Genomic DNA, 21,472 nt, shown 5'->3' on the forward strand with positions numbered 1-21,472 from the left:
CCATAAAAGAAATTACTGAACATGAATATTGGAATGCGGGAATTCACAATGTCAACATGGACCTGGCTAGATTAGTGTAGGGCTTAATCAGATAAAAATGCCGACATGCTTACTCAACTTTCACAATGAAGACGTGTTGGCAATATTCTCATTCTGTCAGTGTGTCTACATTCAGAACATGACGACATTCTGAAGGTCCTTGTTGAAAACCACCAGTAAGTTATACTCTATGCCCCTTTTATTGATTGTGCCAATCCTAGCGGATATTTAGAATTATGGTGCTACCCACAGAGCCCTGCACTCGGTGCAACTACACTATAGTACTCGCACACGCCAAGTCACGGCTCTGACTGCATCGACTGAACTGGCCATCACCCATTTTTGGAGCATGAATAATGCAATTTCATGCAGAAGATACTTCACACATGGGCATATGTTGTATTCGGCATCAGATTCATTATGTTTTTCAGCACAAATGCTTAATATTACCTTATTTAGAAATCAAATTGCCAATATGCTGCTCATCTCCACAGATCCCTTGGTAGATCAGGATTAGGGTTGCCAGCTCATCACTTTAAAACTGGACACATGAATTACACAAGTTCTCTAGCTGATTAAACCCAGGTGAAATGGGGACTTGAAGTCAGCTATCCACAGATGTGTCCAGTTTTAAAGGGATGAGGTGGCAACCCTAGTCAGGACCTAAACAACACACACTCAACTCAATTAGCAAAGACAGCGGCTAAATTTAAATTACAGACCCAATTATATCATACAACTTTAACGACCTTCCATAAGGTGTATAATCACAAATTGCCTTTATATCAAGCAAAAAATAATCTGTAATTCCTAATTCCTTTAATGGACCAGATACTTTGAAGGTTGCAGCAAAGGATAGATTCTCCCTTCTAGAGTATCTTTTTAAATGGTAAAGAATGCAAAAGACTTCTTTGTGGATTCAAATAGCAGATGGACATGTATCTTATAATTGCAAAACACTCTATCTTCACTTTCTGTAGTATGATGTATACTCAGCCTTGTCTGCCAGCAGAATGACAATATCTTAAAATATAGTGATTTAATTTTGCTGTTTTGTTTTAAAAACATTAATATTTCTATAACATTTTCCAGTGCAAGCTGATATGGCTAAATGTTATAGTATACTTAAAAAAAAGTTTATTAGAACAACGTATTTCACTGCTAACTATATTAGAAAAGTTTTATAATGTATCCATTTAGGCTTTACCACACACAGACCAGCTCAAATGTGGTGAACCATACGCTTGGTACACACTACACAATGGTGTACGCAGCTGTAATGGAACGATACTTGCGCTGTCCGTACGCACTGCATAATGTAGTGGATGACAGCACGATGTGTCAATCCATAATGCATTTAACAGCATGGCATCGTTCATCACTTCGTCCAATCTACAGTGCAACACAGCAGATGGGACGATGCGATGGATGACCCATGGGCACGCGCTATCGGGCATTCACAATATGCAATCTGCATCATATATCATTCTGATCTACGATGGAACTATATATCGTGTGAGGGATCGCATAGTGGGCCTGATTCAGACCCGGTCGCAAGCGCTGAGCGCTTGCTACAGGGTCGATGTTTGCCCACTGGGCATGCGCACGACGGAGCCGGCTCTGTCGTGCGCATGCGTGAGACCCGGCTAGCGACGGCTGCTCTGTCACTCCGGGTCTCGCACCAAAGGGGGCGAGCTGTTGATGGTGATTGACAGCTCGCCCCGTTTGGTAGGTGTGGCCAGGGGGTGGCTTCACAAACGGAGGCGCTCCCAAGCGAACGCCTGTCATTTGTGGGTGGCCCCACTGACATCACCAGTGCTCTATTAGAGCCAGAAGCTCTCTGGGGCTTGCGGCCACGTTACCCTACCACAAGGGTCTCATCGCAAGCCCGATGGTCGTGATGATCTTGACCATCGCGACCATCAACCTGGCCGCTAGCTATAGCTGTGGGTGGTGACCCACAGCTATGCGAGCGGCCAGGAGGCAGCTCCAAAAAAAAAAAGCGTCCGTCTCTGAATCAGGCCCAGTGTGTACCCAGGCTCACATTGCTTGACGTTAGCTCAAACTTGTTTAGTTAGTCTAAAGGTCGACAATCTTTGAACTTAAAATTTTGATTTTAAATCAGAAAGCATCTTTAAGTTATCAGCTGTTAGTACATGGTCACATGGGATTCGATTACACAGACTTCTGCCCACCAACAGAATATAATAATGGTACTTGTGTGAATACATTGTCATTGCTTTTACTCAGGTAGCTCTATTAAAGGATTGGCCAACTTTTTGACAACCACTTCTCATGTAACCTTAACCTTATGTACAGCTGTGTCCACATACATCTGGCCTCCTTGCGTTTTACAGCGACTCGGTAGCAATCAGCGTCTTTTCGTGCGGTCTTTTCCCTTAAAATGTGTCTTATTCACAAAGTTATGTGAACATGATGCACAAGCAGCTTATGCTGAGTCAGTGGCGTAAATTCATCCAAGATGCCTGGAGGCAAGTTATAATTTGGTGCCCCCCCTCAAAGCCGATGACACTGTAATGTCGCAATTCGCATGCAGGCGCCTCCATTGTCTCCCATAGTTCTGCCCCTATGTAGAAGTGCTTAATATAGATTGTACATTTCTGCATCGCCCCTACTTAAAGTATGCACGCTCAGTTCCAGAGCATATGCAGTGTGAAAACACTCTAAATACACTCAGCTAACAGGCATTCATTCAGATTTAAATGGGGCCTATAGTGTCCTCACAAAAGCATAAAGTGGAACCTCTTGTGACTTGTCCAATGTTTCATAATTACTTGCACTTTTCGGAATAACAATTAAATAATATAATCATAAAATATGTCTTTTTATTACCCAATGTCCTTTGTGCCAGGACACCAGAAGTACAGCACAATCAGCTTTACTCATTTGTCACCACACCCCACCCTCATAGGGCTTGCACTTGACTGACAGGCACTGAGACAGACTATCTGTAATAATGTTTTATACTGTCTGTCTCCTGCAGTGCCACAGCCAGCCCACAGATCCTCTCTCCTGTGTCCCAGCCACTCTCTCCCCGCAGCCAGCCGTCGGTTATGGTGCCAAGTTGCAGCGCAGCAGGCCAGCAGCAGTGTGTCGGAGACGGAGCCTCGGCTCCTCAGAAGGGGCAGTCACAAGGTCGCGGTGGACGTCATGTATCATGTAACCGTCCATGTCGGCGTGACCAGAGAGACGTGGTGGAGCCGGAGGAGGTGCGCCGCTGAGCTCAGCTTAGCGGCTCCACTCCTCTAGTTAGAAGACTGACCACTGAAGCTGATTGGTGGAACGGCTGGGACCCGGGTGACAATGGAGCCAGGTACCCCCTTCAGGGCTGGCGCCCGGGGGCAACTGACTCCATTGTCTCAGGGAGTTCCGCCACTGTGCTGAGTACAATTATATTTGGCATGCCTATATTCTGTGTGCAACTGCAGGTTTATCTGCATGCAAAATACTATATTACAGTGTCAGTATATTACAGCCACTGACACTGTAACATAGTATTTTGCATGCAGATATAACCACAGTTGCACACAGAATATAGGCATGCCGCATATCATTGTACTCAGCATAAGCTGCTTGTGCATCCTATTTGCATTGCTTTGCCAGTAAGACACATTTTAAGGCAAAAAGTTGCACGAAAAGATGTTCAGCGCTACCGAGTTCATTACACTCAAGCGTTATGTGTAACGCGACTTGTAGTGCATGGAGGACAGATGTATGTGGATACATTTGTATATGCAATGGAAGGAAGCACATCTGTTACCTTAAGCCAAAAGCTGCAACAACTCAACTCTCACAATAAAGCTCATCAAAAGTAGAATATCTGTTGAATTTAAAATTTTCCAAAACTGCAAAAAAAAATAATTTTAAAGAAAAGCATTATGTTTCATATTGCCATATTTATTATTTAGTACATAGGGTCTTGTGCCGCCATATATTCAGCTCAACTTCAGTCTGCAGTATACGTACCTGGTGAGATTCCCCTGTACCATACAGCTTTAGGAAGCTAACCTAAAAGAAAGCTTATCGCTGTCTGAAACTCAAATCAAAAGTTGACTTAAACTAGCAGTGTATACAGTATAGTGAGTTGTTTGGACAATGACACAGTAAAAATCTAATTTTTATATTGTAAATACATAATGCACCATCAAATATGGTGACATAATTTATATTAATGCAGTACTCATATTTATATTATCATTGTACATTTTGACAGAAACTGTAGTGAAATGAATCAAACATTTCTTTGGTTAAAATAACAAAGGAATATTAAATATTCTGTTTACTATGATCAATTTCCTTCATCATTCGAGAACATTATCTTGGAATGTTTCTCCAAATCAATATGTGAAGGACATTGTGAATCAGATTATAGACATCCATTTACAAACTGCTTACTACGTGAACATTGTCTTTTTATTTTTTTAGAACTTTCCTTTTGAGTCTCAGTATGAGATGCCTTTAAAAATATAATTGTATAGTATTAAAGATAATTTTTCCCTGAAAGCTGTGCATTGTAAAACTGAAAACGTGCATAACTATGATGTATGAGGCTGCCTGAGTTCTATCATTGCACTGATATACATATTACCTTGTGTTTGCAGGTGAGAGGCCCCCCAGCAGCAGGCGCATTCAAAGAACGACCTGCTAAGCCCACAGCTTTTCGCAAGTTTTATGAGCGAGGAGACTTCCCAATCGCCCTTGAGCATGATACGAAAGGAAACAAAATAGCCTGGAAGGTAAGTGAGAGCACAGCTGTGACTGCCAGCTGTGCTTATTGAAGTGACATCTTCTATTGCCAAACAAAGTTGGCTTATAAGTAAATAAACCTGAGTAATTTCTTAGCAAATGAAACTTTGTGGTGGAAGCTGTTCAGAGGCAGGCCCCTGGTGTCAGCCAGCCACCTTGGCTAACAATTAAATTATCTGCCGTAAAAGAGGAAGATGACAGAGCCTCTTTGCCTCAGAGAATTACCTCCTACATCAATTCATCTCTATTTTTATGAGGACCTGGCAACCTCAGCTCTTTCAGGCAGTCCATCAAGTGATTGCATATTGCTAGCAGTAGCCATTTATCTCCCCCAAATTTCACCTTCCTGCAGGACACTTCCAAATGGAAGCTTTAATTACCTAAATGGATAGGTCAGAATTGGCTGCTCCCTAGAAAGTGCAGAGCAGCATATAAACGAAGGCAGATTCTCATTCTGAGACTGTGCTTTTAGTCTGCAGCATATGTCAACCAACATAATCGCTGTCATACATGCCTCTGTTAGAGGCTGACCTCCACTGCTGAAATCATTACAGCGTCGACATTTCTCTGACAAAAGGTTAATTGGCTTCAAAATAAATGTATTGCCTAATGACTCCATTCCAATACGGCTGGGTTTCTGTCTCCGAATGCCCACTGATGTTATTTGTAAAAACTTGCCAATCTTTTTAACTCACCAGAGCAAGCTTTTAAATTTAATTTGAAAAACTGAATGCTGATCTTTTTCCTGCACCAGCCATTTAATTATGTGTGTTCTCGGAATCGTTTCTTCCTCTTTTATTCCTCTTACTCAGAAACATAAATTTGTGAAAGCCAAAATAAGTGAGAAATCATTATTTGAGCAATGTACATCGAAGCAAAACTGATTCAAATAAGCATATTAAACAGAAATGCTACTTACACAGTCTATGCTAGTGAATGGTAATACAAATTCTATTTTAGTACAGCTACCTGCTGAGTATGAGGACAAGCAAGGTCATATATCTGTGTTTGGTTTCTTCAGTGATCAAACTGAATTGAAGCATGCAAATGACAGACAACTAATATTATATTACATATGTTTCTGTTAAGCTGTGCCCTGTTCTCCTGCAGGTGAAAAAAGAACATCTATTAAAAATGTTGCTGTTCTCATAAATTGTATTTAATAATATATCATGCAACTGTATCCTAAAATGCAGCAAGCAGTGCTTTCATTAATCCATATATCAATGCAACTTTGTTTATATTTACACTTTGCTGGAAGGAGATTCTTATATTATTCTAAAAATATATTTATGACAAGTGGATGTTTTAATTAGTATTTTTAAAATAGGATGATCCTCAGTTGATCAGGAGGTGCTGGATAGAGAAGCTCAATCACAACCCCAATACACAGGCAACAGTGTCTGCTAAGAATGTCAAATTTAGACTCTAGTAAGGTGCTGTCCTGTCTAAGAGCTGGAAGCAATGGGCTACAGACCCAGTAAACCTAATGCACATTTGCAGCCAATATGCTGCACAGAGCCGTATTTATATAGGGTGCAAGGCGTGCGGTGCACATGCGCCCCTGGGTCCAGGGGGGCCCCCACACCACACACCCTGTACCCAATTAAATATGTTTACCTCTCCATCGGCCCAGCGCTGGCTGCAGCACTGCAGCAGCTATTTCCCCTGTGATTCGTGCATACGCAGTAGAGAGGACCCGGGAAAGCGGCGCGGGTGCCATGTTCCCGTAGACCAGCACATGCGCAGTAGACTCTGGCACAATGCCAGAGTCTACTGCACCACCAGAGAGAAGGAGGCCCGATCGGAGTCTCCACACAGGCCCCCTCCTCTCTTAAAGCACATCTGGTGCTGCGCAAGCCTCCATACTGGCCGGCGGGTATCCCTCTTTGAAAAGAAATGCACTATTGAAGCCTGAAGATGGCTGTAGCTCAGGGATGGGGAACCTCAGGCCCGGGGGCCGAGTAAGGCCCCCGGAACCATTTGGTCTAATCACTGATAGGTAGTTCTTGGCCATTTTAGTTTGCTGAGCAGTCACATTGTATTAGTGTAAAAATATACAGAAAAGACACACCCTACTAATTTGTGAAGCTCACCCTAACTTTTCATTTTGTGCGCTGCTCAGTTCATATATTGCAGTAAAAATCTGTTATGTTTCTATTCACCCAAATACAGTATTTGCAACTTACTTCAGAAATTAGAAGGAACATAGATCTCTCTTTGACCATTACTTTTTTCATAAAACAAACAACACCATTTACAATGAAAATATGACAAATAATACTGTTTCCAAATGAATTACAGCAATCCTAATTATTCCTTACTAATAGATCATTTGGCATTGGCACTAAATACAGAATTCAGTTTGGAATTCGGCAATACGTTTTTAGCAAGACTTGTGCTAAGCTAAAATCTTAGATTTAGAACAACTAAATCTGAATTTGGATTTCACCAGGATTATAAGGGTTCAATTTAGCCCGGTATATATCATCCAGTTACGGTATTGCTGACATTACACATTTTCCTGAACACCTCTATGAGTTGCAAGTTAAAACTTGTGATGTAGATGTACATGATCTGCCATTTCAGAATAGCAAATCGCGTCCATCGGGCTAAATTTATTTCCCGTTTAAGATTGTACAGTTTTGTCTCCTCATGCTTAATTTTAATATTCACCTGGTGGAACACTTAATACGTACATTTTAAACAAAATGTGATCTATTGGTACAATATAGACAAATTGCTCTATAACTTGTGTTTATTAGGTAAAAAAACATTAATTATAAATAACTTACAATAGTCACTATTTTAAATCATTGCTGATATTAGGAGACGCAGTATAGGTCCCCTGATCTGTATCAAAGCACTTGGCAGGCTGTGCCCTAATATAATCATGTAATTTATAATATACTTACAATTTACAGTAGGGTGTACATAATCCCATATATAATGGGGTGTGGTATGTTAGTCGATAGTTACCATGTCAACATGCATCAGGTCTACATGAGAATGTCAACATGGTGGCAATATCAGCATGCTTAGCATGTTCACAGTGACCATGTCGACATTCTTCATGTCTACAGGGATGATGTCCCTGATGGCCCAGCGGTTGCATACCTTGTCCAGACGGCTACAGTGGCTTGGTGCGGCTTCCAGGTCCCGGCGGTCATGTCACCGTTACTTCTAGTGCAGACCTCTGACAGAGTGGCGTTTTTTAATACATAATTTAACCTAATCCATACACCCCCCTGTCCCTCTAAGTGCCTGTCCTTTACCCCACTCCATCCCCCCCCCCCCGTGCCCGTAGCCTAACTCTCCTGTCGGCGCCTAATCCTAACTATATCCATTTGCAGAATGACCACATTTCATATATTTACATTGTGAACATGTCGACATGTTCGTCATGTCGAGATTCTAATATTGACATTATGAATGTTGACATGGTAACTGTGGACGATGTGACTGGATCCCTATATAATGGCTTGATTAATATTGTTCAGTATCAGAAGTGTTACTTTTAGTTCTTGTCTCATAGGGATCTATTCATTATCACTTAATTACTACAAAAGCAGGTGAAAATTAACATTCTCACCTGCTTTTGTAGAAATGAAGTTTTGGGGCCATTCATCATAAAGGTAATGCAGGAGATATCACAGATATATCCTGCTTACCTTTCTCTCCCGATGTAGCCCACTGTCCCAATACACTAGTATGGGGACAGAGATTCATCAAGCTCCGAAAATACAATATTTTTGGAGCTTGACTGCGGGAGCATTCGCCATCTTCAAATGGCGAGTGCTCTCAAACGGCACACACCCCGCTCCTTCCCTATGTGAAGGAGTCCCGGATTGCGATGAGTGATCCTTTCGGATACCTCCGCCCCTGTCCAGCTCCTTCCACCTATGCCGGGGCTTTGTGCAACTGCATGAACTGTAGTTCATGCAGGTGCACTAGTATTGGCAAGGCTGACTGAAAGGAGCAGTGAAACGGTTCAGGGAGGCCGCTAATTTTCGGATTAGCTGTCTCCGCGCCGGAGCATTCAAGAAGTGCTCTGGCACTCGCTGCGAATGAGAATGTTAATTATCAAGCCCCAATAATTAACATAATGAATAGACACCTAAATACTGTTAATGACTCACTACACACTTCTGCTAGGTAAAATATGCATTATTTTCTTGTTAATATTCACAGTAATCAGCCTTGTTACCAGTGATGCCATTCAAAACAAAATGGAGGGCAAATTATAAATCCCAACTTGTGTTATTAACACAACATTGTTGAACACAAGCCTTTTTCAGCACAGTGAATGTAATTTTTTATCTGTCTGGGAGCAAATATATTGCATGTAATTACGTCATTTTCTGTGCTAAGTGGCTGATTAAACCTGTAAGTACAGAACAGGTTTAGCATTCAATCATTATCCTCCATTGCATTTTTTGCTAATGTGTGTCATCCAACCCTACAGTACATTACTGAAATGTATAAATGTTTAGAAATCAGCAACTCTTAATCTTCCATCTGTTTTATTACTGAAAAACCTTATAACGTAGATATGTTTACCATAAGGAATAAATATAAATATATACAATAGTTACACAAAATGCACAGTAGTACATCTTAGAAAGCATTTCCTAACCAAGTGCACTTAGTAGTCTAAGTACATTCTACTGAAGGGAAACATTTAAAGAATATTGCAGATAGTGATGTTTTCAATAAGGATGGATTTTTACATATGCCTAAGGTGCTAAATTTTGTAACAAACCTCTCAAGCAAAGCTTTAGGAGGAGTTCATTAAGCAACCCACATGGAGGGATAAAGCATTGAGTAATGAAAAGTGTTTTACACAGAAGTGTTGGATGTAATCTAAACCCCTCCAGCAAAGTTGAAGGGATGATTATGCAGCTATTTTTTCCTCATAACAAACCAAGTCGTATATTCCATAATTGCTTGGAAACATATTTCCCCTGATATACCAATTGCATGTATAAAACAGAGAACACAGAGTGACACTACAAAACAGTGCATTATGGAATACTTGTGACTTCTGTCAGCAGTAAGAAGGCAAAAATACTACATGTACTGAACATGTAAAATGAAACTAAATATATGTATATGGGTAATTGGAATGTCAAAAAAAAACCTTAATCTAGACTTAGGTACTTTTGAAAAATAATTTATATTAGATCGTGGTAATACCAATGGTGTGCCTATTATATATTGGTTATGTCTAGTGCTGCCCAAAGGTGTATCCATACAGTCACACAATAACTTGCTACATTGACTGTGTAACTGCACTGTGCTCACTCTTTGACATCACTATTCAATCACAAACAAACCTGCCATATAGACTGTGTGACTGCACTATGCCCTCTTTGTGACAACACCATCCAATCACACTCTGTGATTCAATCAGCCCATCATATCCAACCTGCTACAAAGTGCACGGTAGGCACACTTCACTGTTTAGCTAAAGTCCTACAAGGAGTTTAATTGTTTTTGTATTAATTCCTTGTTTATTCCTCTTTATCATATACAGGTACGTGACAATTCATTGTAAATTTGTAACTAATGTTATTATCCTTTTATTAGATGGTACCACCAAGTGTCTCTAGCACCATACAGCGAAACAATTACAATGAAAACAAAACCACTTATATATAAAATGTACAAAAAGAACCGTATAAGGGGCTTAATCAAATGGTAAATAAGATGCATTTGTGAGTGTCAATAAAACTCAATGACTTAGTATCGTGGTATAGGCAGACAGAAAATGTCATTAGCCATGACCACAAATGGAATTACACTAGGGACTCAGTGCTGGAGAGAACAAAAGGGAGGAGGGCCCTGCTTGTTAGAGCTTACAGATGGGGTTTAACTGGGAGGTGAACTGGGAACAAAATGTTGGACGGCAGAGAGATGATAGCTAAGATGCTAGAGGAGTGTGAAGCAGTGGAGGCTGGTAGACAGTCTGATATGGCGGGGAAGTGAGTTACAGAACAGAGGAGCTTATAAATGAAAGGAGAAAAGAAAAAAAGTGAAATAAGTAGGAGACAGAATAAAGGAGAAAAAAAAGAGCGGGAAAAATGTAAAATGAGGGGTAGAGAGAGAAAGACTGGGGAAAAAAGGAGAAAATGAGATGGGAAAAGAGATGGAGGGAAAAGGAGATAGTGAGAAGGATACAAGAAAAGAGTGGGAAAGACATTGATAGGGGAAGGGAAAGTGAGACAGGTGTTGGTAAGGGAGGAACAGAGAAAAAGCCTGACAATGCCAGACACATCAGCTAGTATATATATATACATTGAAGGAAGGTGGCACTCAGGGACATAGTGCACAAGTAGAAAACTTCTGTAAACAGTTTCCATCATTTTGGTTAATTTCACCGACTTTAGGGATGTACGTATATATATTTCCTCATTGTAAAAACTGAAAAAGAAACTGAACTAATATGCCAGAGAAATTTCTTTCACAGCTCCAAACTACTTACAGTTCAGTGTATGTGTATAAACTATGGGCCTGATTCAGAGATTGAAGCAAACCCAATAGCATGCATACAACTCTGATGGTGGCTGAACGGTGCATGCACAGGATCTGTACTGTGCATGTGCTGGTCCATGTCTGATTGACATACTGCAGTCATTTAGGGATGGGGAAGGGCTGTGATGGCCAGCATCCCAAAAAACAGGTACGTTTTTGGGCGTGCGTCTTCCAGGACAGCTTCACTTGTCCTCATAGTTTGAATTTCACAGCCATCCAGAGTAACCTGGGGATTATTCAGATGTCCTATTTATATGCAGTTGATCCAATGCTGCATCCTTGGACACAGCAGCGGATCACATTAGCCGACAGTGGCATTTACACAAGACGCCTCCTGTGGCATTAGCATAATTTTGCATCAATGTTGCATCAAAGATGCAGCGGCGATACGATGCTATTAGCGTACAACTCTAAATCAGGTCCTAAATTAGTTAGAGAGCTGGCACACGCAAACAGTTAATGCAATACAATAATCTACCGACTGCAGGATTCATATAACTTTAAATGCCGCATATTCCAGATAACTGCAGAAAAAGTAATCAGTATACCATAATAATAGAAAATTTCAAATGTAGTTTTAATTTTGATTATTTTGGAGTGTTGATTTCTTTGTCAGCAGCGTGTGTGTTTGTGTGTCTACGTTTTCATGGTACATGCTTTTGCTATAGGCTGGATAAGCCAGTGAGAAGCTTCCAATACTTCCAATAATGTGAAGCTGACGCAATACGATTGCAAATTTTCCTGTCATCGATTAATAGAAACGGATTATCACAAAATCTTAGGAATCTTTAAAATTGTACCATGTAATTTATTGCATTACTTTTTTGGATCGAGACGCAATTAAAGACATCATTTTACTTGATGTTAATTGCAAACTCTTGGAAACATACAAAATGCAAATGCAGTCATGTATTACAAATAATTTGAATTTAAATTTGCTAAATGACCTCCGAAAGCTAGATGAAAGATTTTCTGCTGAATGGACTGACGCATCCTGCCTGTATAATTTATGTGGGGAATTAGTGCGAATGGTTCACTTTTATGGAGAAGTGCTGCTTGTAGCAGGCCTGCAGAAACCATTTTCCCCCAAGCTTCCATCTGTTCTTCAAACCAGGGCATATGCCATCTCATCGAGCTTGAAAGTCAACTGATTTATAACTCCTGAAAAGTGCATAGATTGAAAAGAAAGGTCGAGTGCCGTTATATGACAGTGATTTGTTAGGCACTTGGATAAAGACAATTCACATTACTATGGACCCGAGGGGAAACTAGCAAAGCTGTAAGCTTCAAACTTGCTGGATTGACAACTAAAAAAACAGCATTGAGTTAAAAAAAAAATAAAAAACAACAACTATTGTTGACTGTTTTTTTCTTTTACAATGTAGGGGTTAAGGGTGGAATGTAGAGCAAGAAAGACAAAATTATATTGTTATCAATTTGTTTCAGGCAGAATAGCTTTTTTTCCAGGCTGCAAAGGTTGCCACCTAAAAGTGTCAGAGCTTGTTACACTTTCATCTTTAAACTGCACATTGAAACATCACTCTTAAGAGTACCGGTTGCTGCTTGTCATAAAGTTCTGCTCAACACCACAAACAAAGCTCTGATGAGTTTTCTGAAGGTGAATACACTGTTCTGGTCCAATTAGTAATTTAATGACTGTTTCATGCTTGGTCCCAACACTTACATTTCCCTCCTCCTCATCCCCCTCCTCCGCCCTATATCGCTTCAGCACTACAGAGCAATAACCTCTTTGGTAGGTGGCAAACCAAGTCAAATTGACAATATGACCATAAAAAAAATCAATACGTGTTTTGATGTTTTCATTTGTAGCTGTGATTTATTTCAGCTCTTCACATTTGAAACACTGGAACAAAGAGAATTTTCTAGGCACATTAATATAGGATAGGACATTCTGGACTTACAATATGATATTTTATATAAAAAACATCTATTCATATTAATAGTCTAATTCATGTCAAATGCATTTTAATTAATAAAGGAAAACTTCTCAATTCAATGTTAAAATTAGAACATGCCAAATTTCGTGCTGCAAGATTATCATTATCAAACCTGCAGTTTTTAGAGATTTTGGCCCTCATTCAGAGCCGTACGCTCTGAGCAGAGCGCACGCTCTGATTGAGGGCCGGGCTCCATTTTCATGGAGCGTCCTCCTGGACGCTCGTATAGCTGGGGTCACCACCCACAGGCTATACGAGCGTGCTTTGTGATGGCCGCGATGGTCGAGACCATCGCGACCATCGAAATTACGAGCCGGAGCCTGCGGTTGAGGTTTTCAACCGCAAGCTCCGGAGTGATTTTGGCTCTATCAGAGCCAAAATCACTCCCACTGACATCACTAGTGATGTCAGTGGGCCGGCTTCTGACGGGAGGCGTTCCCGTGGGAACGCCCCCGTCAGGGAGGCACGCCCCCGGCACGCCCACCAAAGGGGGCGTGCTGTCAATCAACATTGACAGCATGCCCCCTTTGATCGGACACAACGAGCGAAGGACTTTCCTTCGCTCGTCGCGTCTGGCGCATGCGCACGACGGAGCTCCCTCCGTCGTGCGCATGCTCAGTCCATAACATCGACCCACTTGCGAGCGGACAGCCGCTCGCGAGTGGGTCTGAATCAGGCCCTTTGTTCCTTCGGGGCTGATGCAAAGTTGAATACAAGTCGGCTGCCATTGCTCCCGCATTGGTGCACGGAACGAAATGTGTAAAATTACCGGTATACTGAGTTGTACACATGTCCTGGCCAGACCATCTCTATCCGTACACTTGGTTTGGCAGCCATTATCATTGTCAATGTGCACTTGCACCATCGATATACTAGACATGCATATTAAAACAGGTGTATGTACAAATACGCACAACTCTGCATAGCCCACAATTCCGTCAACACACCCTCTCTGAACTTAGCCTAATGGTGCGTACACACTGGGCGATTAAAGTGGACGACTGAACGATAACGATATCGTTATCGTTCAGTCGTCCACTTTATCGTCCATTTTTAACACAAAAAAGATGAACGATGACGACGACACGCGTTCCCGCGGGTCGTTCGTCATCCTCGTTCATCGGGCTGACATGCAGGCCAACCTGACGACCTCGTCAGGTTTCTGCATGTCAGGGAATGGGGGAGAGAGCCCGGCGCTGAACGATATCGCTAATGATATCGTTCAGCGGCTGTGCTCAATGTCATGAACGACATTGAGCACAGCCTGCCGGGGACACACTAGACGATATCGCTCAGGGAGCATATCGTCTAGTGTGTATGCACCTTAAGTGAGAATGGGGCATTTGGTTTGTATGAAATTGGGTTCCTTAAGTATGTCTTTGGGGTCCTTATACTCAGAGTTATACAATACATTATTTACAGAATAATGTATTGAGGGGGCCCAGAATAATGGCACACTGAAACTTAGGTTTAAAAGGAATACTTCTGCCCTAAATCTGCCTTTACCTTTATGATAGACATATAAACTGATTGTAGGATCTCACTGATCAGTATTTTTCATTTATTAATTGTATTGAATAACACTTCAGCTCAGTTGTTGAAGCTGAGCAATGAAAAATTGTTTGGCCAAATGTAGCACTGTAAGTATTTTTAAAGGATATTTATTTCACGGATATATCCCTTAGTGAAAACCAATTTTAAGTGTAAGAGATAAAACAACTGCTTTGTGTCTTGGATTTGAAGCCAATACTCACTTTATGATTTACTGAATAAAGCTTTTTGTCTTTGCTATGATTGCAGCTTTCACTAAGTGGTAAGTGCATTACAAATAACACTTGAATATCAAGCAAAGCTGTATAAATGAGTTTAAACAAGCTTTGCTATGGTATTCTCATTTATAATATTGACAGCTCAAGTCCCACTTACTGTTTTTCAGTGCTATAGTTCTGCAGTTGGATTTCACTCAGTCATGCATTTAAAACTAGTTTAAAGGAAAACGTTGCTTTTATTGTTATTTTTTACTATTGTCGTTTGTATTAAAGAGCAGGATACCCTTATTAACAAAGGGGAAGTCGTTTCTAGCCATGCTTCCATTACAGCTACTCAAAGCACATGGGGAATCCACTGATAAGGCTGAGTAAAGTAGGAGTTAGCCTATTTACTGTAATCAAACTTTAGAGAGAGATAAAGTGGAGAATTTGCCAACAGCAACCAATCAGCTACTAATACCCCTTTCAGACATACGGAGAATCCCGGGAATTTGGCTTGCCTCAGCCATATTCCCAGGTTGCCGTGTATGTCTGAAAGGTGCCGACCCATCAATCGACCAGGGAATTTCCCGGGACTTAAGTCCCGGGAAATTGCTCTGCTTATGTCTGAATGGTGCTACCTGGGAATTTACTACTCCCGGGCTGCACCAAGCAGCTTTTACATAGAGTTGGCAGCTCAGTGCTGCCGCTCACTACCCCCCGCACCAGTGGCTGTGTCGCTGTAGATGGAGTCAGCGACACAGACCCCAGCCGGACGCTGAGGACACCCGCCTGCGCTGGAGACTGCCGACTGGTCTCAGCAATAGCGGACCACCCTTACTCCCGCTGGACCACCAGGGCAATAAAAGAATTAAAACAAATAATTAAGTAATAATAATAATAAAAAAAATGCAGCATTTTGATTGGCCAGCTTCCGGCTGCCCAGTGATGACATCGATGACATCATCAACGGTAGCCGAAGAGGGGTAGGCGGAGCAGACGACTATCTAGGGCGGGCGGGCCGGTACCGTGGCCGGCGGCGCCCCCCCGCGCCGCCGGTCCAACGGCGCCCAGGGCACGAACCCCGCTCGCCCTGCCCTAGCAGACGGAAGAGGAGAGGCAGGCAGTGGCGTAACTAGGGTATTTGGAACCCAGGGCAAATTTGAAAAGGGAGATCCCCTCCCTATGTGCGCGCGGCGAAGGCGCGCGCGGCAAAAAATGGGCGTGGTCACTTAAAAATGGGGCGTGTCAACTTGACACACCCCTTTATTTTCAAACTGAACATTCCTATCCATATGCACCTTAACCCCAGTAGTACTTATACAGTACCCCCAGTAAGCAGTTGCGGTCCCTCTCATGCAGTCCCCACAATGCAGTGCGCCCAGTAGCGGTATCCCCTTATGCAGTGCCCTTTTATATAGTGCCCCCAGCAGTAGTCCCCCCCCATGCAGTTTTCCCAGTAGTGGTCCCCTTATGCAGGCACCCTGTAGTGATCCCCCCTATCTAGTGCCCCCTGTAGTGGTCCCCGCAGTGCCCCTAGCAGTAAGCCCCTTATATAGTGCCCCCAGCAGTAGTGTCCCCCCCTCCCATGCAGTGCCCCCAGTAGTGGTCCCCCTGATGCAGGCTCCCAGTAGTGACCCCCCCCCTATCCAGTGGTCCCTGTAGTGGCCCTTCCTATTATTGCCCCCAGTAGTGGTCCCCCGAGTGCAGTGCCTCTAGTAATAGGCCCCTTTTAGAATGCCCCCAGTGGTAGTCCCCCCCAAGTAGTAGTCCCCAGTAGAGTAGCCCCCCCAGTAGAGGTCCTCCCAATGGCACCTCCAGTAGTAGCCACACCTCCCCCAGTAGAGGTCCCCCCAGTAGTAGCCAACCCCTCCCCCGTTGTGCAGATAGGTTAAAAATAAATAAATATATATAAAAATATACTTACCTGATTCCACGCTGCTCCTGCTCCTGTCCGCGATGCCGCTCCTGCCCTCCAGTCCGCCCGGGCTGGCGCGCTCAGCATTATGGGACCGACGTCATGATGTCATGACGTCAGTCCCATTACCCACTGCAGGAGCCGGACGAAAGCTGCAGCAGTCAATGAGAGTCTATCTGACTCTCATTGGCTGCTGTTTAACACACGCATCGCCGCCAGCGCCACTGGAGGCAGGTAAGCAGAAAAACCTGGCTTATGTCTGTAGTGTGAAAGGGGGGTCTCGACCAAATACCCGGGAATTTGCACAGGAGAAATTCCTGGGTCTGTGCAGGAAATTTCCCGGGTTGTATGTCTGAAAGGGGGATAACTGTCATTTAGCTAGCAGTGCTTGTTAAAATGACGGTTAGAAGCTGATTGGTTGGTCAGTTAGAAGCTGATTGGTTGGTATGGGAAACTTCTCTGCTTTATCTCTCATGAAAGTTTGATACATATTCCCCCTAGTGAGGGGCCTGTGCCGAATAGTGTATCGTAACCATTCCTCCAAAATTACATGAGCAGCTTCTGCAGAAAACACCTGCTGCTATTCTTATTTGACTTTTAATATTCAGGATATTTAGAGTTAAGTGCATTATTCCATATAGCAGTGTCACATGGTTATGTATAAATTCCATCTTACTGTACAACTGTACATCAAAATAATTAATTCAGTTTACAACACACTGGTAGTAATACTGGAAGGTTAATATAAAGGTCAAGAATCAACTGCTGAAAATAAAAGTTTACTAAGTGGTGGGAGTGGGTAAAATGTTTCATACATAAAACACTGATTTGTGTTGTGTTATAACATTAATTGCTACAATAGGTACTGTAACAAATCAGTCACACTAAGTGCCACAAAGAAAGAACTGAAGACAACACTATTGTAATGGTTATATAGCATGGTACAAGAAGAGCCACACAGATGCTGTACTAAAAATATAAACTGAATAAAGCCTTGTAGAGTCATAAAGGGAATGAAAAAATGTGCTCAGTAGCATGGGAGAAATAAAAACACTTCAATAAGATTTGATCTTAGCTGACTCTAAAGGACTTAGAGATACTAAAATAAACTATAATGGCATAGGAAAGATAGCCACAATAGTGGGGTAAACGTTAAGGCCACTGCCACCTTCAACAAGATTGTTTTAAATTGAGTTTAAGGTATGATCTTTAAAGGAAGTGAAGTGTACTTGCAAGATGTTATATTCATCGTAGATAAGTACACATTTCCTTTATCATTATACAATTCTATGTATGTGTATATATATATATATATATAAATATATATATATATATATATATATATTTAAAGTTATGAACATGGGGCACACTGGGTTAGCATTAAGCTGCGTACACATGGTACGATATCTATGAACGATATGAATGATAACGATATTGTTCAACAATATATCGTTCAATGATATATCATTCATATCGTTCATTTTTATGCAGTGAACGACCAACGATGCACGTTCCTGCATGAACGATAACGATATCTATTTGAAACAATAGAATAGACACAGCTCACCAGCCCATTCATGTAAATAGGTATTTAAGACATATCAAACCACAGTTAAAAAGTAAGTAGTCTTTGACTAGAAGTTCAAATCCTTCTGTAGTCATCCACAGTAACGAAGAAAGGTTTTTGGTTCAGTCCCTTTCAATAGTATACCATTGTGTAGTCATAAAAAATAGAAAGGGTATATATAGCATAATACAGTTTTTAATGTAAAAAATGCACAAAGAATAAGCACAATAATTCATGGACATCGGAGTCCACAAACAGCTGGAAAAAGTAAAAATTACTGGACAATCCTATATATAGGTTAAACTGGGTGTATATAGGATTGTCTCAAGCAGAGAGACCATTCTGCTTATCGCTGCACCTGAAGAAACACCCTAGCTAAGGGTAGAAATGCGTTGGTATTTTTAGGATGGAAGAACCCACCCCTAGCTAAGGGTAGAAACGCGTTGGTATTTTTAGGATGGAGGAACCCACTGAATGAAGAAAGTGATGGATCCAGTGGAGGGGAACTCTGGCCAGCTATAGATCCAGGATACACACTGGTGACTTTAACCCTTTCATGCTCTTAAAGAACTGATCGGTTTCAGCTCTTTTTATAGATCCATAAATTGTTACATTTTCCAGCTGTTTGGGGATTCCGATGTCCATTAATTATTGTGCTTATTCTTTGTGCCTATTTGGTAATCTGGCACTGGGTGCAACCCAGTGATGTGGTGAGCAATGCAACAATACATTGCATGCGCCATATACACTGCATGATCCGCATTATGATGACGTAATATATGGTTACATGCTGCATATAACTACACCACATCGTTCATTGAATTGCCCCATCTGATGTGCAGCACAGAAGATGGGACCTTTCAATGAATGACAGCTGAGAACAACTGATCAGGCGTACACACTATACGATGTGTACAATATATTGTTCTGATCTGTGTTTGTATGGTGTGTACCCAGCATAATAATTCCATGACGCTTGCTCCTTTGTATATATATATATATATATATATAGAAACATGTTGAAGGGCATATATATATATATATATATATATAGTACACTACTAGCTATTTAGTTCACCATTAGTGATGCACAATTTGTGAAAAAGTACTGGGTAAAAAGATTGAGGTCTTACACCAGTGACTCGTGCCGCAGGTGAATTATTGTAACCCTACTCCTAGCTCTACCCCTAACCCACCTTTCCCGCAGCCTAACTCTAACTTCTCCCCCACACAGCCTAATCCTAACCCTTCCCTCTCGCCGCTTAACCCTCCCCGCTCGCAGCCTAACCCTAACCCTCCCCTTAGTGCCTAACCCCTAACCCTAATACCATCGGGATCACAGCTGTCAGGATTCTGGCACCGGGATTTTGACCACCGGCATTGTGTGCTCTGGGATGCCAACTAAATCATCTCGTGCCATATGGCGCAAAAAAAATAGGTGTATGAAGACACATCTGTATAAAAAATGGTTAATATTCAGGTTATTTCTGTATGTGACAAATCCATTGAATGCAAATTGGATAGGCCCAAGTGCAAATAGAATAAGACAGTGATTATTTATATATACGTTTGTTAACCTATAATATAGAATAAGCAATGTCCTGTAAAAAAAAATATATATATAACATGAGTCGGGCAAAATTTTCAAACTGGACATGTGCACAAATATAGAAGACAAAGGCCCTCATTCAGAGCCGTACGCTCTGAGCAGAGCGCACGCTCTGAATGAGGGCCGCCCTCCATTAAATGGAGCGTCCTCCTGGACGCTCGTATAGCTGTGGGTCACCACCCACAGCCTATACGAGCGTGCATTTTGATGGCCGCGATGGTCGTGACCATCGCGACCATCGAAACTGCGAGCCGGAGCCTGCGGTTGAGGTTTTCAACCGTAAGCTCCGGAGTGATTTTGGCTCTATCAGAGCCAAAATCACTCCCACTGACATCACTAGTGATGTCAGTGGGTCGGCTTCTGACGGGAGGCACGCCCCCGGCACGCCCACCAAAGGGGGCGTGCTGTCAATCAACATCGACAGCACGCCCCCTTTGATCAGACACAACGAGCGAAGGACTTTCCTTCGCTCGTCGCGTCTGGCGCATGCGCACGACGGAGCTCCCTCCGTCGTGCGCATGCTCAGTGCAGAACATCGACCCACTTGCGAGCGGACAGCCGCTCGCGAGTGAGTCTGAATCAGGCCCAAAGTTTTTGTACCTTTCACTGGGATTTTGTCCTTATGTGTTCCCAGACTTACCTGAGCCACATGACCCTGCAGAATGAACTGACCATCATTGTTTCGGCTCTATTCAGACTATAAATTCTGCAGTTTGCTAATTACAAATATGGTGCAGGATGGGAAATGAAAAGCTGAACATGAATTTGCACAATTTACCCACCTCTTCACTCGTGCTAATGTTAACCTACTTATTAGGACTCCTTCATACTGCTAATGTCCCCAACAACAATACACTGTGCATCATTTCTGCAGGCATAGAAAACAGCCATTCATGATGTATACATGGGCAGCTACGTACCATGAATTTCCATCTATGTTGTAGCTGTCCACCATGTGTTATCTGCCATAGCACAAATGAAACAGCGATCCTTACTGATTAATAAATTATATGCTCATTGTTACTACAGTCGATGGCCTTTTACAAGTAATGTTTTTCATAGTCCATTTTACATAGACATATTAATGTTCTGTTTAAATTAATAGCCCATTAGCAGTAATGATTGTATCTTTCATATTTACAAAATGTTAAGCAAAATGCTTGTATAATCTGTGAAAGATGGATTTATCATATTGCATGATACAATTAATTAATGAAAAGGTATTGCTATTTTATCCCAATGTGTTAATTAAGGTCCCCACATCAATGTATAAATGCACTAACTCTTGAAAATATATTACATATTTTTTCCCTGAAGTTGACATCTGAAGAA

The 21,472-nt window shown here is 41.9% G+C and overlaps 1 protein-coding gene across 1 annotated transcript in view; it reads left to right on the plus strand.

Moving 5' to 3' along the window:
• The window catches only part of PACRG (parkin coregulated), a 650,764-nt gene that overhangs the window by 179,573 nt on the left and 449,719 nt on the right, over positions 1 to 21,472 (plus strand). The window contains exon 2 of the mRNA XM_088451815.1: positions 4,662 to 4,796. Within this exon, the coding sequence (XP_088307941.1) occupies positions 4,662 to 4,796 (135 nt within the window). The remainder of the gene's footprint in view (positions 1 to 4,661; positions 4,797 to 21,472) is intronic.

This window comes from Taudactylus pleione, unplaced genomic scaffold (genome assembly GCF_031769625.1).
Source record: "Taudactylus pleione unplaced genomic scaffold, aTauple2 ptg000006l, whole genome shotgun sequence".
In the NCBI taxonomy this organism is placed as follows: Eukaryota; Metazoa; Chordata; class Amphibia; order Anura; family Myobatrachidae; genus Taudactylus; species Taudactylus pleione.